At 38.9% G+C, this 17,816-nt stretch overlaps 1 protein-coding gene across 4 annotated transcripts in view; it reads right to left on the bottom strand.

The window, feature by feature from the left end:
• The window catches only part of LOC129763188 (octopamine receptor beta-3R-like), a 398,150-nt gene that overhangs the window by 269,383 nt on the left and 110,951 nt on the right, over window positions 1-17,816 (bottom strand). For 3 of the 4 annotated variants that reach the window (XM_055762014.1, XM_055762017.1, XM_055762016.1), the window contains exon 2: window positions 3,938-4,586. In XM_055762014.1, the coding sequence (XP_055617989.1) occupies window positions 3,938-4,293 (356 nt within the window). In that variant the 5' untranslated portion in view covers window positions 4,294-4,586. Of the gene's footprint in view, window positions 1-3,937; window positions 4,587-4,704; window positions 5,011-17,816 lie in introns of those variants that run through there. The other variant, XM_055762015.1, reaches the window with a different exon arrangement.

Raw genomic sequence — 17,816 nt, 5'->3', positions numbered from 1 at the left:
GAAGTTAGGTGTCAGAGAATAAATTGTAGAGCGGTTAGAGAGCTTTAATTTAATTGATAGAAAAAATTAAGTTTAATATAAATTTTTAGGTTAAAATTACAACAACACATTAAAAATTATTAATTTTAAGTTTTTCTCTTCCAAAATGTTTTTATTATTCACTAATTTAGATGTTCTACTACAATATCCTGCACTAAACTTTCTTATCTTTCAAATGAAAGCAACAAAATCGTTTTCCATAGCGTACTTTTTAATGTAGAGCCAGTTTGAGGCAACAGAGTCCGAAACAAAAAAAAAGTTTCATAACTTCATTGTTGAAATTCAAACATATGCGTAGAAGGAATTTTTTCGTCAAATATGATCGTCTATCACCTCCTGAGATAATCTGGATAATTTTTTTTTCATGCGAGAAAGGTGTTATCTGGCTTCAAGGGGATGAATCAAAAATCAAATTCTTCTTTTATATTAAAAAAAACGAAAAATACATGCATAAATACGAATAAAAAAAGAATATTTTGACTCAATTATATACAGGATTCGATTATATACAGTGAAAAGAAATCAAAAACTGTATATAATCAAGTCCGCCCTGTATAAAATAAAATAATAAGATTCTAGAATGCAGAATGCAACCCTGCTTACAAGAGAAAATACATCTGGAAGCAGAGTTGCCAACTATAATTTGAAAAAATCAGGGGAAATGAAAATCAAAATCAAGATAAATCAGGATAGCTCATATTGGGTTGTCCGAAAAGTTAATGTCGATTTTTGGGAAAACAAAAACATCAAAACATCAAAGCATTATAATTCAATTTTATATCCATAGTTCCGTTTCAAAATATTTCGCCATCTTTCACACAGCTTAAATATTCTATCCTCCCAGAACATGTTTGCTTCCTCGTCGAAACTGCTGCGAGCCATACATGTGAGAAACTGGTTGCTTGGTAGTAGCTCATAATACAGAATCCATTCCAAAACCCACCAGAAACAGAGCATATTTTTTTTCGGGCGAAGACCAGATATTTTAAAAAATTAATAAGCATGGTATAAATCCTCGCGTAAGCGGAAATGCTAGTGTTTCGCCTGACTTTTGGTCGTTTATATTTTTTTCCGAAAAACCTACAGCATCTCTACAGTCAATTGCAGTGAAATTTTCACTGAATTCATCACCCATGCTTTGGAATGAATCTTTATTCAACAAATAAGGAAAGAATAACAGCAGTGGAAGACTTGTTGAATTTTTCCTAATTTTTATGATATTTAGTCCGGTTATAGATATATTCACCATAGCCCCATCATTAAAGTTTATTCCACTTAGAATCAGACGAACAGATATTGACTGTGGATTGAAAAAAAATATTTTTTTTTGCAATGATGGCGGCACCGAGCACCTTTGACGGTTTGGACCAATATTTGAGAGTTAACAGTCCGAGAAACTGGCCTACCTTTGCAAACCGGTAAACAAAGCGATTTCTGGTATGACCCTTAAAGATTTGTGGTGCCTGGTGATTGTTTTGCGGAAGTCAACAAAACCCAGCAAGGATTCAACCAGGTTAAAAATCTGGCAAAAAGAGATGAGACATCTAACATCATGAGGATGCTCCGTGTATCTTACCGAAACCTACAACAAATCAGCCTAGCCAGAATCATGGGATTATTATCCTACCCCTCTTAGATGATGCATACACATGCTATTAACGATGCTTTTACCGCGAAACTGTTGATAAATCATTGATTTTGTTACAAGTTATCTCAAAAGTTCAATTCAATAAGTGCGATCTTTTGTTGTTATTTTGTTCGCATTTGTCAATTTGCATTATAATAGATATTTTTCCAACTACAAACAAAACTCTCAGTATTTTTTGATATCGTTTCGAAGGTAATATACAGCCATTCCATGCCAAACCGGTATAGTTTTGTTCCTTATCGCAAAATATTAGACCCGTATTTTTTGACACAGGACTACGTCTTTCATTTCTGTACCGGGGTGTAAGTTCACAGTTTCGAAAACGAGAGCGTGACGCTTGGAGTGCAAGGTTTTGAACGTTAACCCAGCGTATGAAATTTAATACGCAAAAATGTACGTTTTTGAAAAACTGTTTTTGATAAAACTAAAGTGTTAAGCGCATTTTAAATGAAGCGCCATGACAATTTAAGAGTGTTTTTTGTGTCAGTGTCATTTTATCTGTCATTTTTGTTGTTTTGTTGTGTATTGAAGCTTGCAAAGTTCGAGTTTCCCGCAAAAGTCGCAAAGTGAACCTACACCTGGGCTTTAATGGGTTAATTACTCTTTGCCGACTGAACGGAGTTGTATGACGGAGTGGTGTGGCTTCATTCGAAAGATTAAATGTCCAAGAGACAATTTCTTCGAAAACCGTCATATAACTGTCATAAAGTGTCATACAAATGAAACTCAAATTTCTGCATTACTCGAGAGATAATCAAGCAAATGGAACCAAATTTTGCATGTAGAGGTTTTAGGGTGCAATAAATGATTCTATGGTGGTTAGATACTCCTCCCCCTCTCTTAGGTGGGGCTGACATAAAAATGAAACACAAATTTCTGCATAACTCGAGAATTAATGAAGCAAATGAAACCAAATTTGGCATGTGGAGGTTTAAAGGTGCAATAAATGTTTTTACGGTGGTTAGACACTCCACCCCTCTCTCTAAGGGGGAGCTGCCAAGCAAATGAAACACAAATTTCTGCATAACTCTAGAACTAATCAAGCAAATGGAGCTAAATTTGTCATGCGAAAGTTTTAGGGAACACGAAACGTTTCCATGGTGAATAGACACTCCTCCCCTCAATCTGAGGGGGGGGGGACTGCCACAGAAATGAAACACAAATTTCTGCATTACTCGAGAACTAATCAAGCACAATTTGGGATGTGAGGGTTTTTCGGTATGAGAAACGTTTCTATGATGGTATGACGCTCCTCCCTCCTCTGGAATAGAGAGAGGTTCCCATAAAAATATTACACATATTTCAACCAAAAATATTCCAACCAAACATGGCAATTGAAAATTTTCGGAGAACTCTGAAGGAAAAAGGGAAAATTCGGAAAATTAAATTTCCATATATTCTACGCACGATGAAACACACTCCTATATCTTCTTCCATCTATACCAATAAAAAAGTATCGCCGAATGTGTTGATAAGAACAAACCTCGAGGAAGGAATTGCCTGATTGAGGGCTGTCTTTATTCTATCGTATTTTCTGTATAAAACATTTATTCCATGTAGCGGAGGAACATGTTATTTGCAAGATGTTGAAAAATCTTGAACGAGAATTGTGTCTGAAAATAATCCGATATCATAGTGATGAGTTTTGTTAGAAATACTAGGAATTTTATAGTAAAAGGTAAATTCAATGGGGTCGATTAGAAGATCAGTTCTGCGATTGGACCCATGAACTTGCTCATAGTAAGAAAACGTGAATGCTTGAACGTATTGATAACAAAAAAAAACAAATTTTGGGCGGGACGAAGTTTTCCGGGTCAGCAAGTGCTCGATATAATACCTCTCTCTAGCATTAAAAAAATGGAATAAAGATTAATCAAAACCCATCCACCATCGGCTGTTGAGTTTAAATATTCCAACCGTCCCGAAATCGGTGTGAAAACGCCACCCTCATTTTCGTTTCTAGGAAGGCTTCTTAAATCTGTAAAACATTTTCGATGTAACACCGTAAGGGACTATTTTTCATGTTTCTCAGCGGAGAAAATTCCACGTAGCGGCCCTTCATTTATCTTTTTGCAGAAGGTAGCAGATGTTTGGGATTCGTGAGATAGGATGACTTTAATTTTCTCGATGTGTAACAGCAGCTCAACATGACTCCGTTCAACATCGAGGCGAATTCCTATTCACGACAATAGGTCACTCCAGGTGATGAGTTTCTGCTCGTACTACAACGAAAGACCCAATACCACTTACCTGAGCTTTCTGTTTCTGTGCACCGATGTGATAACCAGCGCATTCCCAAGCACCGCCCCGATGATGATGGATCCGAAGATTAAACTCTTCATGCACAGAATGCCCACCTCGACGAATCGATCGCCGCTGGAAGTAATTGCGGTGGTTCCTCTAGCATCGCCACCACCCCCGACTGTAACCAAATCCGTAGCCGTTGTGGTGACAGCTGCGAACGAGGACCCGTTTGCATAGTTGCTAAAATTTCCACCGATCGTTTGATTGGAGGACAGTTGGAGCTGCAGCAACGTATCCACGGTGGATACCGCCAACGGCTGTTGTATCATTTCCGCTCCGGCAAGCATCATCCCCAGGGTCATCAATACAATCCGACCGGCATGGTCGCGCCACGAATGCGCGCACCCCTCGTAAGAAACAATCAGGAACACTCTTCTCTCTTTGTTTGTGGACACTTTCACTTCGCACAAAAAAAACTGCAGCCCCTTCACAATGTTGTTTAACGTTTGATCATGCTTTCGTTTACACTCCCCCGTGCCGTTTTCTGTTGTTTCCAAATCATATTTCGTGCTTGTTTGTCGTACACTGTGTCTCCACTATAACGGTATGAAGGATTCCACTTGATGGTCCTTGTGATTGGAAAGTGCCAGTATAACTGAAAAAAATGATAGAATTTATTTCACAAAAATCGCAGAATTTCGGAATGAATTAACTGATGATAACCAATTGAATTTAATAACACTGCACACACGGATATTCTCTGGAAAATTTACCACCACTAATGACAGGACAGCTTGATAGCGCACCGTTTTCCTGCAGCCCACGATGGGTCATAATTTTGCACTGTTGACACAATGTAAACACTAGGACCCAAGCTCTCGATATCTCACCATCACATTCCGCGTCCGGTCGTAACATCATTTGCCACCGGACAGTCCCCGTGGTAATGAACATTGATCATTAGCATTAGCACCAGCGGCCACCCTTAGTGAATCACCACCACCGACACCGTTCGCGCCAACGCATTAGTCTGCGCATTGTCTCATTTAGTAATCATCAATATTAGCACCCGCCGCAAATGTATTCAGACCAGGCGAAACTTTTACCCTACCCCTGGCGGTGGGTAGGGGTGTTGGGAACCACCTCCCCCCCCCCTCTTATTGCCCCGTTTATTTCAACACTAACAAATGGGTGGTGATAATTTCACGAGCAGCTGATGTGGGAGGAATGCGGGGGTGGTAGCGTCACGTTTTCGGGAAGGAATGCGTCCGCTAGCAGTGCAACCGCAGCTGGTTCGTTATTTTTAATTAAAATTTCAAACGCTTGTCGGAAATCGTTCGGCCCGAAAACAATATCGACCCGGAAGTGGATGTGGTGATGGCACGTGACGATTTTTCTGGTTTCTCGTTGGTTGTTGGTTGCCGTTACGATCAGCTGCAATGAAACGGAGCACAAGAGAGAAATGTTATTGCAAAATGTTTGCCGCTAGGAATATGATATAATGTATCCATTCGCTCGCTGTCCATCGGAAGCCGTAAGGGTGCAAGTGGGGATGATTAATTTACATATATAGAAACATATTCTGGAAATTTAATGTAAATATTGCAGATAGCATTTTAGGGCCAGACTCACCACAGAGTTTTTTAAGCATAGCACATTGTTATTGCACAAATGCCAACATAGGTATGATTAATATTCTCCCAAAAAAAGTTCACTAAAGCTGATTTTACCATAGACGGATTTCGCGCCAACTCGTCTATGGGACTGGCATGACCCTCTCAGAACTTAATGAAACTTTCTGGGCGTTAAGACCTTACCTAATTACGTTTACTAACATATGGAAAGGCCCAAATATTTTTGACCATTTTTTTATAAATTTACTCGAAAATGGTAGTTCCTACAAAAAAGTGATCTATGGAAAAGTTTTAAGAAAATAAAAGAATTTTCAAAAAAAATGTACTGAAAAAATATTTTTTGGAAATCCCACACTGAAAAAAATCGATTTTAAATACTAAAAGTCGATTATCTCAAAATGGTCATCTCAGATTCCGATGAAATGGTAGATTAATGGTTTATAAATATGTGCCCTACAACTCTTCCATACATCGAAACTTGTGCATATTAAGGGCAAAAAAGTTTTTCTAACAAAAACTTTTTCAATATTTTATTGAAATTAAGTTTATTTCTTCTTTCAGTGCAGAAATCCAACCCAAAATAAAAAGTCATAATAATAATAAAAATGTTGAATGAGTGCTTTAGAGGTCTTTATTTCAAATGAAATGTAATGAAACTTATGACATATTTTGACATTAAATTAATTTTTATTCATCTGATCTTATACCATGTACATGTTAACTTATATTCTAAGAGATACGATCATCACATCTTACCTATTTTTTTTTCTTTTTATCTAACATTTTGAAGATTTTGGGGTCATCTACTGAATTTGAAAACCTTTTAGCTGTGATTTTACTTTCATCTACAAGGAATAGAGCAATGAAATTGATCTGTTCCCGATATTGCTTTCGCGTGATTGAATAGTTCCTCAAGTTCACTTGCCTTTACATACATTTGGCAACATTTTTGACGTAGGACTACGTCTAACCGGAAGATATAGGGGGTGAAATGAAAATCTAGGCACTGAACAAGTAGGAAAAAATGCAAGATTTGGAACGCTTATAACTCGAGCATTTCTCAATAGATCGCAAAGGTTTTTGCATCAATTGATAGGAAATATATCTACGCATCTATCATAACGAATAACATTTCATTTTTCTTGAGATAAATAATTGAATAATTGTGAAATATCAAGCATTGTCCAAATACACTATGTGCCCATTTTTGATTGGTCCATTTTGTGCTCCTCAAATCGTACCGACCAAAACGGGCAACCAGAGCAGCAGCGAAATAGAATGAAGCACGATTGGAAAGGAAAAAGAAAAAAAAACGAACGAAACATTGGTCGCTGTCTCACACATGCGTAATTCTCGAGTCAGCCAGTCAGCTTAAAAATCCCCGCTCCGCTGCCGTAACGATCATTCTCATCGAAACGGTACACCACATCGTTTCGCATCACATCAGATCAACAAACCAACACAAGCAGCCATGGTTGGACATGGCAAAGGAGGAAAAGTGAAAGGAAAGGCAAAATCCCGCTCGAACCGTGTTGGTCTCCAGTTCCCCGTATGTGTATCCGCCAATTGCTCCGCAAGGGTAGCTAGGCCGAGCGCGTTAGTACCAGTGCACCAGTCCACCTAGCCGACGTTATATAGTTTCGGCCGCCGAAGTGATCGAGTTAGCTGGCAAAGCTGCTCGCGACGATAAGAAAACCCGCATTCGGAACAGAACACATTCGGTTCGGTGGACATCAAGACAACAGGCAGTTTCAGCGAGTGGCGAGTGGCAAACGCAATCGCAAAACGGCAGCAGGTAGCAGAAGAAAAACGTTTGTTCTTTATACAAACTGCTTTGGTGGCAAATCCAGAACAAGGCGGCGTCGAGGGCTTTCGAAATGGTTTTTTTTTTCAAAACCACGAGTACTAAGTTTTCTAAATTGGAACCATTCCATAAAACACGGCGCTTATCAGGGCCATTAAACATTTCAAAAAAGAGTTTACGAAATACAGTTCAATGCTTTCTAAAACAATATCCAAAATAATAATAAAACACAACACATTGATTTTTAATAATATAATTTGTTTGCCAGGATATGATGAGTATGAGAATTTGGCAGTTGTGCTGAGCTTATTGATGGTTGGGGACTTTCCTGATCATTCAATTTTAACCAATTCTTAAATTGTTTCTAGATTGAAAGTACAGTAATTTACATTTAGCTCGACATTTTGCTAATTTGACGGACCTGTAATGCGACATATTTAGTTGAACATTTTTGTAAACATAGAGTTCGGGGTCCAAATTATGACCCCACATTGAAAGTCGACACTGTACCACTGTCATCGCAAATGTTCAATTACAGGTTAAAATCACCTCCAATGCGACACTGAGCGGTGCTTCGGCATGTCGCGTTAAATGTAATTTACTGTACAATATGTCACAAGCTGGATGGGAAGAAATTTTCCAACTGTGAAAGCTGTGGCGATGGGCAAACACAATCGCTAAACAGAAAGGTTTAGCTGAACAAGATGGGGATTTCGAGAGATAACAAAACAATAAACTCTTTAGATTAAAGATAATTTTGTGATCCTGAAAAGGACCCTTTTTAGCTTGTATGTGAATCCAACGAGCGAACAAATCGCAATGAATGTATTTTTTTGCCATCGCTGCCTTTTAACGCTCATTCGTTCGTCTCGTTGGACTCGCCCCTTTGGCTGAGTCTGCCAATTTGTCTCTATCCTGTGAGCGTGTACCGCTAAAGTACAAAACGCGCGGATCCGCTGAAAAATATATCATTCTCTTTCAAATCTTAAATCAGTGTGGTTGTATGGCATCGTTTCACATTACATCGCATGAACGGATTGGTTCCGGAGCACTAGTATACCTAATAGCGGTTATAGAAGTTCGGCCGGCGGAGTGCTCGAGTTGGCTTGCAATGCTGCTCACGACAATAAGAAAACCCGCCTACAGAATAGAGCACATTTGGTTCGGTGGCAACAACTAGTTTCAGCGAGTGGCAAACGCAATCGCAAAACGGCAGCAGGTAAAAAAAGGAAAAAGTTTGTTTATACAGACTGCTTTGGTGGCAAAACCAGCCAACGTAAAACACGGCGCTTTTCAGGGCCATTAAACCTTTTAAAGAAGAGTTATTAAAAGTTATTTACAATACCAATGCATTCTAAAGTGACATAATATGATATATAATATGAACTGATTTATTTTGTTTATGCTTGTTTTTGAACTTATTGGTGGTTGGGGTCTTTTAAGTTGATCATTCAGTTTTCACAAACCCATACATGGTTCCCGAATTGAAAGTGAATTACAACACATTGTATGCAGGATGGCATTCACGATTCGGTAGCAAGAACTGCTTTCTTTTGTTTATAACTGATGTTGAAAATTGACTGAGGTTACATCTGCATTGTATAGAAACATAACTAAGGAGCAACATGATGAGTGATGTATTTCCTGCTGCTCTGTTCTTATTTTAAAGGACTTTAATCCGAAGGTCATCCGTCCCTGTATTCACTGTTGGTTTTTTAGAACGCTTATAGCTCATCTATTTCTCGACAGATCGTAAAGTTCGTCTCCATTTCATTTTTATTTACATTGTTTGCGGAGACTACAAATCTTACAATTCATTCGTTTCCGAAACCACAGTTTAAGGTACGGTAATGTGCTCAATAGTGAAATATATGATAGTGAATGAGCTGAGGACCACTATGCATTCCCTATCATAGCCATCATTTTGATTGTACGATATGTGCATACGCCAAAAGATGCCCGGCGTTGAACATTGAATAAGTACAAAGCCTTCAGAAAAATATCAAGAAGCAACTATAAGATAGTGAGAAAAAATTGAGAATGTTTGTAAAAAACGCAAAAACACAACATCAAAGGTTCTTTTCAGAACCTTCAACATGTTCATAAGGAGTAAACAGTAAACTAATCCATTTTTCAGTTAGATAGGTAGGTATTCACGTAGGAGAAGAAAATAAAAACAATATATTTAAAATATATATTTAGCAAAAGCTGTCCCCTTTGTATAGTCCTACGTCACTCCGGTTATGTCCCCGACATTACCCGCTCGTCTTTTTGTTTAACTGCCCAATCATAAAGCTCTAGTGTTGTTTGGATGGTGTTTCCCAATCATCAATTCATGAAGAAACAACTCTTCTATAAGAGGACAGCGAAAAAGAAGAAATCGTTTTTCAACAAATGGCTGATTTCAATAAACGATTTTAAAACTAATCGATGAATTTGTGCCGTATTTCGTTGATAAAGTAAACAAACTCATAGAACATGACGTTATTCACAAACAGCAGTCTGCTTTTTTGCGAAATAAAAAAATAATCTTTGACATAAGGAAAAATAATAGTAATTTGTGATTTCATAATTCAAAATGCGACTCAGGGTTATCACTGAAATAACTCGCAAGCAACTATTCACCCATTTGAAATATACTACAAAAAAGATGGTAAACTAGAGAACGTAAGCTTTAAAGTTACTGTGACGTCTCGATTATATCACTGGGCGTTTTTATCACGTCTCGTTTTTATCACTCTCAAATTTATCACTGAAAATGTTTCGCTTTTATCACGTTTTTCGAACAATGAAACAATTATATGAAAAGTTCAATCTGCCGTTAAATTATTGGACAAAAATGACATTTAAGCAGAAAAAATATTTTTGAGCATTCATGCCGCCAATCGTGATTAGCTGTATTCATGGAAAAATTTCTTACTGATGTATTTGTAGCGTATGCCACATATTTCTTTGAAAGCTTGAAAGCATATTATTTTCATACGCTCAGAATCAAAAACTATGAATGATACTGAGCAACTTTCTCTTCGATTGTGTGAAATGAGATGCACGACCTATTCCATTTCCCAGTTTGAGCCGTGAAAGAGACAGTCATACTATTTTTTTGTAATAGATTTATTCTTGTGTAGTGATAATAAGGCGATGGATCATTTCAAAGAACATTTTTTTCAATTACGTGAAGCCTTACGATTTGCTTGTTGTTGAGAGTACTGATAGATGACCACAAAAATGCACAGGTCGAATGTTATGGAGAAATGGGAATGCTCCCAAATATTGTTAGTTTGAACCATTTACGCCTTACGGAATCGTTGGGTTAAGTATATAAATTAAATCTTAGAGTATTTACGATTCAATTGGCATGAAAATCCGTTCAGTGAAAAACCAGTTATAGACGTCAATACTATTTCATAAAAACGTGACATGTACCTACGTCAAAATATGTTTTGCAAATGCAAATGTTTGCGACGCAAAGTCCAGGCTATAACAGTTCTTCTGAAAAGTTCATAAGGTTGACGTCTAGATGGCGCCTCTTGCAAAAATCTACTTGACTATCACAAAGCATCATCTCAATTTGGTCAATTGTCAAAATTTGACAGCAATCGATCGATTGGTTCGTGAGTGACAGCATTGAGAGTGGAGCAACTTTTGTTATTGTGAAAAAAAAAATGGGAAAATCACAAATCAACGAAATCGATTGCAAAATTGTATGAATTGGGCTTCGAATTGCTTCCGCATCTCCAGATCGGGCCCCCAGTGACTATTTTATGTTCTCAGACCTGAAGAGAATGCTCGCTGGCAAGAGGTTTAAGAGAGAGGATGAAGTGATTACCGAAACTGATTTTGCAACAAAAATAATTTTACAGTGTTACCGTATAAACTTTTCAGCAAACTGTTACGGTGGACTAATTAAAATTCCCCAACCAAACATTGGAAAAACATAATTAGTGACAACTTCTTTTCTGTTCACGGATCGATCATGGTCGTTTTTGACGTAGGACTACGCCTTCTATAATGGCACCCTTCAGAAAACAATCACGTCACGATTTTATGAAATAAAGTTAAAGGTAATAACCACTTCCGTTACGAATGAATTTTGATGATTCGCACACCAATCGAACCGGATTAGATTCGTTCGTAAGATTCTTTCGATATGATATACATTATGTTTCCTTAATCTGTAAACGGGTCCAATGATCGAAAATTGGAAGTATTCCCATTTGTGTGCTTATCTACCCGTGCTGTCAATAAGGTTCTACTTATGCAAAAAAATATTGCTATTGTTTTCAACTGATTATAAACAAACCATTCGCGATTTCAAAAAAACAATCGCAATCCAAAGACAATCCAGATATATTTTTTCGTTAGTGTAGGATTCATTCCGATCGGTGGCAAATGAGAACGGGAATGGTCATGGGGAGTAAAGTGCGTTGGCTGGAAACGAGAGTATCCACAGCGCAATCATGACTAAGTGGATTTCCGAGAAGGAACCCGCTTATATACAAATTGTTGTGATTTCAATAGCTTGCTTCAAAGCAAGTTTCAAGCTGTTGAAAAAAATATTTAGGAAGTTCTGTACCTCGTACCTCGATACATGTTTTATTTATTTCGTGTGGATATTCTATTATATACAAATGGCGATTCGTGAGGCTAAACATTTTACATAATATTTTCCGGCATTTGTTTTTTTTGCTGTATCTGTAATAAATCGTATATACACTCTATCCAACTTCTATAAGACCAGGTGATGATCTTGCTGCTTTGTGCCATTGTAAAAAAAACAATGCTTCAACTTATATTCTAGTGTATTGGTATTGGTGACTACCATACACTGCATTTTTTCATATGTGTGTGTGCGAACACTGAGTGTAAACCAAAGGTTTTACATTTTTCAAGTGTCAAGTTTATATAAGACCAGTTACATTTTTCTGTTGTTTTAGTGATCAATAAATCTGGAAAATACAGAAGGGAAAAAAGCTCAAGGAGAGAAAGGAAAGACAAATCGATGCATTTCACCAAGAAAATGTTGGTATCAGAGAAATTTCTCGTCGGATTGGACGATCCCATCAAATGGTGCTCAATTATTTGACGAATCCTCAAGGATACGGTAAGAAGAAGAGAGCTCCACGTAAATCGAAACTCTCTGACCGGGATAAGCGAGAAATAGCTAGAACTGCTTCGAATACCTCAAATCTAAGTTTAAAAGTTTAAAATGTTAAGGCTCCTCATCTTACACCATCTCACATCGGAAGACGTCTGTGTTTTGCCAAAGCTCACATGAACCGACAGTGGGACATTGTATGTTGTGGCAAAGAATGTTTTCAAAAAATACATTTTTCTATATACCATAACGAAAAGTTCTTCAATGTATAGGTTATCTTTACTGACGAAAACAAGTTCAATTTGGATGGTCCTGATGGTTTCAACGGGTGCTGGCGTGATTTACGGAAGAAGGAACAGTATTCTTCAAGCAGGAATTTTGGTGAAGGCTCGTGCATGGTTTGGGCCGGATTCTGTGCAACCGGAAAGCTTTCACATCATTCAAGGATTACATACATGTTCTGTAATTCCCTCTTCTACCTCTTCTACAGTGCTACTATTCATACCAGCAAGGAAACTAAGCAATGGATTAAGGGTCAAAAACTTTTTTTTTTTTGGACTGGCCGGCTCGCTCTCCAGACCTGAATCCTGTTGAAAATCTTAGGGTAATCCTTGTACGCAAAAGCTACACTGAGTAAAAATGGTACACCACGATTGAAGAGCTCAAGGACTCAATTTCAGAAACATGTTTCTATCGGTCGCAGCTGAGGGATGTTGGGAAGGTTGGCGGTCTTCGCGACAATGTTTATCTCCAGCCGATCCATCCTCCAGTGATCTTTTGGCATAATGGGCAGATCCCAGGTTCGGTATGAAGACCACATCATCTTCGCAACTTCCGGTAAGCACTTCGTACTGTATATCTCCCAGTTCACCATATGACTCGAATGAAGAGCGGCCATCGCTTTCCTGGGGAACGTAAAGTATCCGGTCCCCTGCCATTCGTTGAATTCAAGCATCAAGTACGTCTTGTCTTTCATTATAAGTACGAAAAGAAGTTTTTCACCGGAAACCAGTACCTTCAGCTACTCCTTCTGGCTGTTGCGCGTCTCGTCTGACGCTTTCGCATAAATATGTCCATTTTGGCCAGATTCTCCTTCACCATTTGGCCGGATGCTTCGATCTCCCGGCTTAAGAAGCGGTGCCTCAGGATGTCCAACTCCTTCGCTGTGAGGTGGAGCTGGCAGTACGAAAAAAATCATCAAATTGCTTGACAGTGCTGCTGCTGTTGCTGCGAATCAGCAACCTTGAATCATTTTTGTTGTAGGCTTAATATACGTTAGCTTTAAGGAAAATTTGTTCCATTAAATTATCTTTTGTAGTTTTTTTTTCATCGCCACCCGAAATTAGTTCATATTTTAATGCATACGTTAACGCTAAAATCAATGAAAAATGGATTGGAATTTTCGAGCATTCCATTCGATAATTGGAACAAAATTGTAGAATTTTAATCGTGCTTGCCACACTCAAATGATCTGACTGAGTGAGTGATTTTCAGGCGTAAACAAAATCTAAACCACCGCAAAATCACAACTGAGTGCAGATACTTATAAAGAAATAATACAGATCAGGTTTAATTGCAAGGACACATGTTGAGAGTTTCACGAATAAATGAGACTCTCTAAACTATGGTTTATGTTATGACCCAAAGGTAGAGACCTATCGACAATGAGATTTGGTCATTCAAAGTTGGCGTCATCAACACTATGAAGAATGCTGCACTTCGTTCTGATTCCTGGCCTCAAAATATTCTCTTTAGAGAATTTGAGGATCGCTCGAAAAACTCCCCGCCGATTGTACGCATCCATACGGAACATCAGCCAATTCCGGACGACACGAGAACTCAGAACAACTCTACGACGACATTGGACCAAAACGATACGAGACTAGTGTGAGGAGCCGAATATCCACCATTACTACCTTCTCTGCATCACCAGGACGCAGTGCCCCCAGTACTAAGGGAACCTCAACTCCACCCGATCCAGTCGCGCCATCGTGTTGTTCCAGCCATCGCTTCACACTGTACTTCAATGATGTGGTAACTCCTCTGCGAAACGGTGGGCTACTGATTTATGCTGACGATCTTAAAATTTGTTCAAAATGAAGCTGACTGCAGAGAGCTGCAGGAGCTCTTGGATCGTTTTGCGTATTGGTGCACTATAAACTTTCTCGAAGTGAGTGTCGCTAAATGTTCGATTATAACCTTCCGGAGATGTAAAAGGCCTATCATATACAGGGTTTTCCAACTTTAAATTCCGAAAGTAAATTGAAATAAAACACACTTGAAATTCGAATTTCGATGAAACTTTTATTTCAAAGTAAATTTTGGTTTATGCCATTATGTGTGAAATACAACATCATTCAAATGTCCACCTAGGGCTTCCTCGCACACCTTGATCCGGAACAGGTAATTTTCGATGACTTTTCGGTACATATGGGGCGGTATCTCGGTCATAACTTCACGAATGTTGTCTTTCAAATGTTCAAGAGTTTGCGGAGAGTTTACATAGACACGGTCTTTCGCATAACCCCACAAATAAAAGTCTAGCGGGTTCAAATCGCATGATCTGGACGGCCAATTGGCATCACCAAAACGCGAAATTATGCGTCCCTCAAATTTCGTTCGAAATATGGCCATGTTCGGTCGTGTTGTGTGGCACGTGGCGTCGTCCTGCTGAAACCACATGTCATCCGTATCCATATCTTCAATTTGTGGCAAAAAAATCGGTTAACATGCGGCCATAGCGCTCACCATTCACAGTTACCGTCTCGCCGTCCTCATTTTCAAACATACAAACATACGGCCCGATGACTCCACCAGACCATAATGCGCACCAAACAATTTCAATGCGGATGCAATGGCCTCTCAACAATCACGTGTGGATTTTCTGAGCCTCATATACGGAAACTTTGGGTGTTCACATAGCCACCGAGCTCGAAATGTGCCTCATCGCTGAAGAAAATTTGATGCGAAAATTCAGCATTTTGCTGCTGTTGTTCGTTCACCCAATCGACGTATGCCCGACGCATTCCATGGTCACCACGCTCTAATTTTTGTACCAGTTGGACTTTATATGGATGTAGGTGCAAGTCCAAATGCAAAATTCGCCACAATGATGTGTTTGACGAGCCCAATTGCTGAGCACGCCGTGGAATCGAAACATTCGGGTCAACCTCCACACTGGTAGCAACAGCAGCAATATTTTCGGCCGAACGCACATTACGATGATGCACAGGTTTCACAATATCCGCTACGGATCCAGTTTGTTCGAATTTACGCACTACATTAGCGATTGTGTGCTCTGTAGGCCATCCATGACGACCAAAATCCGTCCGTAATGCTCGAAAAACATTTGCCGGTTTTTCATCATTTTTATAGTATAATTTAACAAAATTAACACGTTGTGCGATGCTAAAACGATCCATATTGTAAAATGGCAGACATTCAACTAACGATATGACGCTTTGGTTGACAGCTATGTCAAACGGTTGTCAGCGCAGGGCTGTATACATTCGGAAGCCCGAAATGGAAAACCCTGTACAACTACACCAGTCGTGGAGAATTACTTGAACGCATCGAGAAAGTTAAGGATCTTCGAGTGTTATTGGATTATCGACTCTCTTTCAAACTGCAATACAGAGCTATAATTGATAAAGCCAATCGTCAATTAGGGTTTATCTTAAAAGTCGCCGAAGGTTTTGATGATCCCTTGTATTTGCGTGCTCTCTACTGTTCGCTAGCCAGGCCAATCTTGGAGTATGCATCTGTCGTTTGGTGTCCATTTGAAGCAGTGTGGATTGCGAGAATTGAGTCCGAGCAAAGAAGATTTGTGAGGCGGGCGCTGAATAACCTGCCTTGGCGTGACCCGATGAATCTCCCACCTTATGAGAATCGATGCGCGCTGTTGCACATTGAACCCCTTCAAATTCGGCGTGCAATCAATCAAGCTGTATTCGGAGCGAAGATTCTACGGACTGAAATTGACAGTTCTGAGCTTTTGGGTCGCAGGCGCATATATGCACCTGAACGAGTTCTGCGATCTAGGCAAATTATCCAAGCTACACGCAGGAATACCCGATATGGCTCACACGATCCAATTAATTTTGTTTGTAGACGTCTTCATGTAGCATACAATTTGTTTGATTTTAATGTGTCTACTTGTACATTTCGTCAACGTTTATTTTCCGCGTGTCCATTATAATTTATGTAGTAAGTTTCATAAAGACCTTGATGTCAAATCAATGAGGTACATATAGAGGTGGAGCAGTAGAGTCTTATAGAAACTGGACAGCTGAAATTATTAGGTACAATGAATAATAAACAACTCTTTTGAACGAAATTGACGTTAAATATACGTTATTCTAAGCATTCAACAATGTATGAATGTATTTTGTTGAAATCCTAACTATTTGTGTTCCAACGAAATATAATCAGGGTGGTCTTATAGAAATTGGACAGAGTGTATGTATGACAATAGTCACTTTAGGTTTGTATATCGCCTCCACTTTTGCAGATGTGTGCTAGTTAGACGCACCATATACTACCCAAAATATGGGTTATACTAGTCGCCGAACATCAAGAATAAACTAGGTTTTTGGGTACCATTTTCGGAGTGGCATGTGGCTATGATAAATGATTGGAGCGAACGCTGAAGTATATTGTTTATCATGGATAATACTGTGAGAAATTTTAATTGACAAATTATCGTGTTTAGCTTACTAGTCGCAAATCACTCGAAATGTTCTTCAATATTTTCTAGCTTCTGCTCATTCTCCAAAACTGTGCAGAAATTATCAGCATAATTTTTAGTAATTGCCCTGGAAGAAACCAACACAGTAGGTAATCGAGTCCTTGAGTCTCGAGTCCGAGATAATCCTTGCAAATAACCAAGGGTATATAACATTCTCACGGGCATAAAACTTTACCCAGCGCGTTTCGACTGTTCGTCGCAGGGCTAAAACTGAAGCACTTGTCCCACGACGACGGAACAAGCACTAAACTGTTTAATACATATTTACAGCACAGATAATCCTTTATTCCGGGAACAACACGCTCGGAAAAGTGCCACTTTGACATATAACAAGTGTGTTGAAAGAGTCACTTGGGTAAACAGCAACATCTAGTGTCACTCCCAGGCATGGCTTCGCGTGTAATGGAATTTATTTTGTAATGTTTCTTCCTTCGCGCAACACTCGCGAGCTGCCCAGCTGTGAGTTATCTGGTGAGTAACTTTAACGATTTGCATTTTTTTCCTATTGTGAATGCAGTTTCCCGTAGCGATGTTTTGTTGAAGTTCACATCGCGGCAATGCTGTGGATTTGGACCGGTTGCCAACGGCGTGATTCATGCTAG

The sequence above is a fragment of the Toxorhynchites rutilus genome, chromosome 1 (genome assembly GCF_029784135.1).
Source record: "Toxorhynchites rutilus septentrionalis strain SRP chromosome 1, ASM2978413v1, whole genome shotgun sequence".
Lineage (NCBI taxonomy): Eukaryota > Metazoa > Arthropoda > Insecta > Diptera > Culicidae > Toxorhynchites > Toxorhynchites rutilus.
The sequence above is the reverse complement of the archived record's forward strand: the minus strand, read 5'-3'. Positions and strand labels throughout refer to the sequence as shown.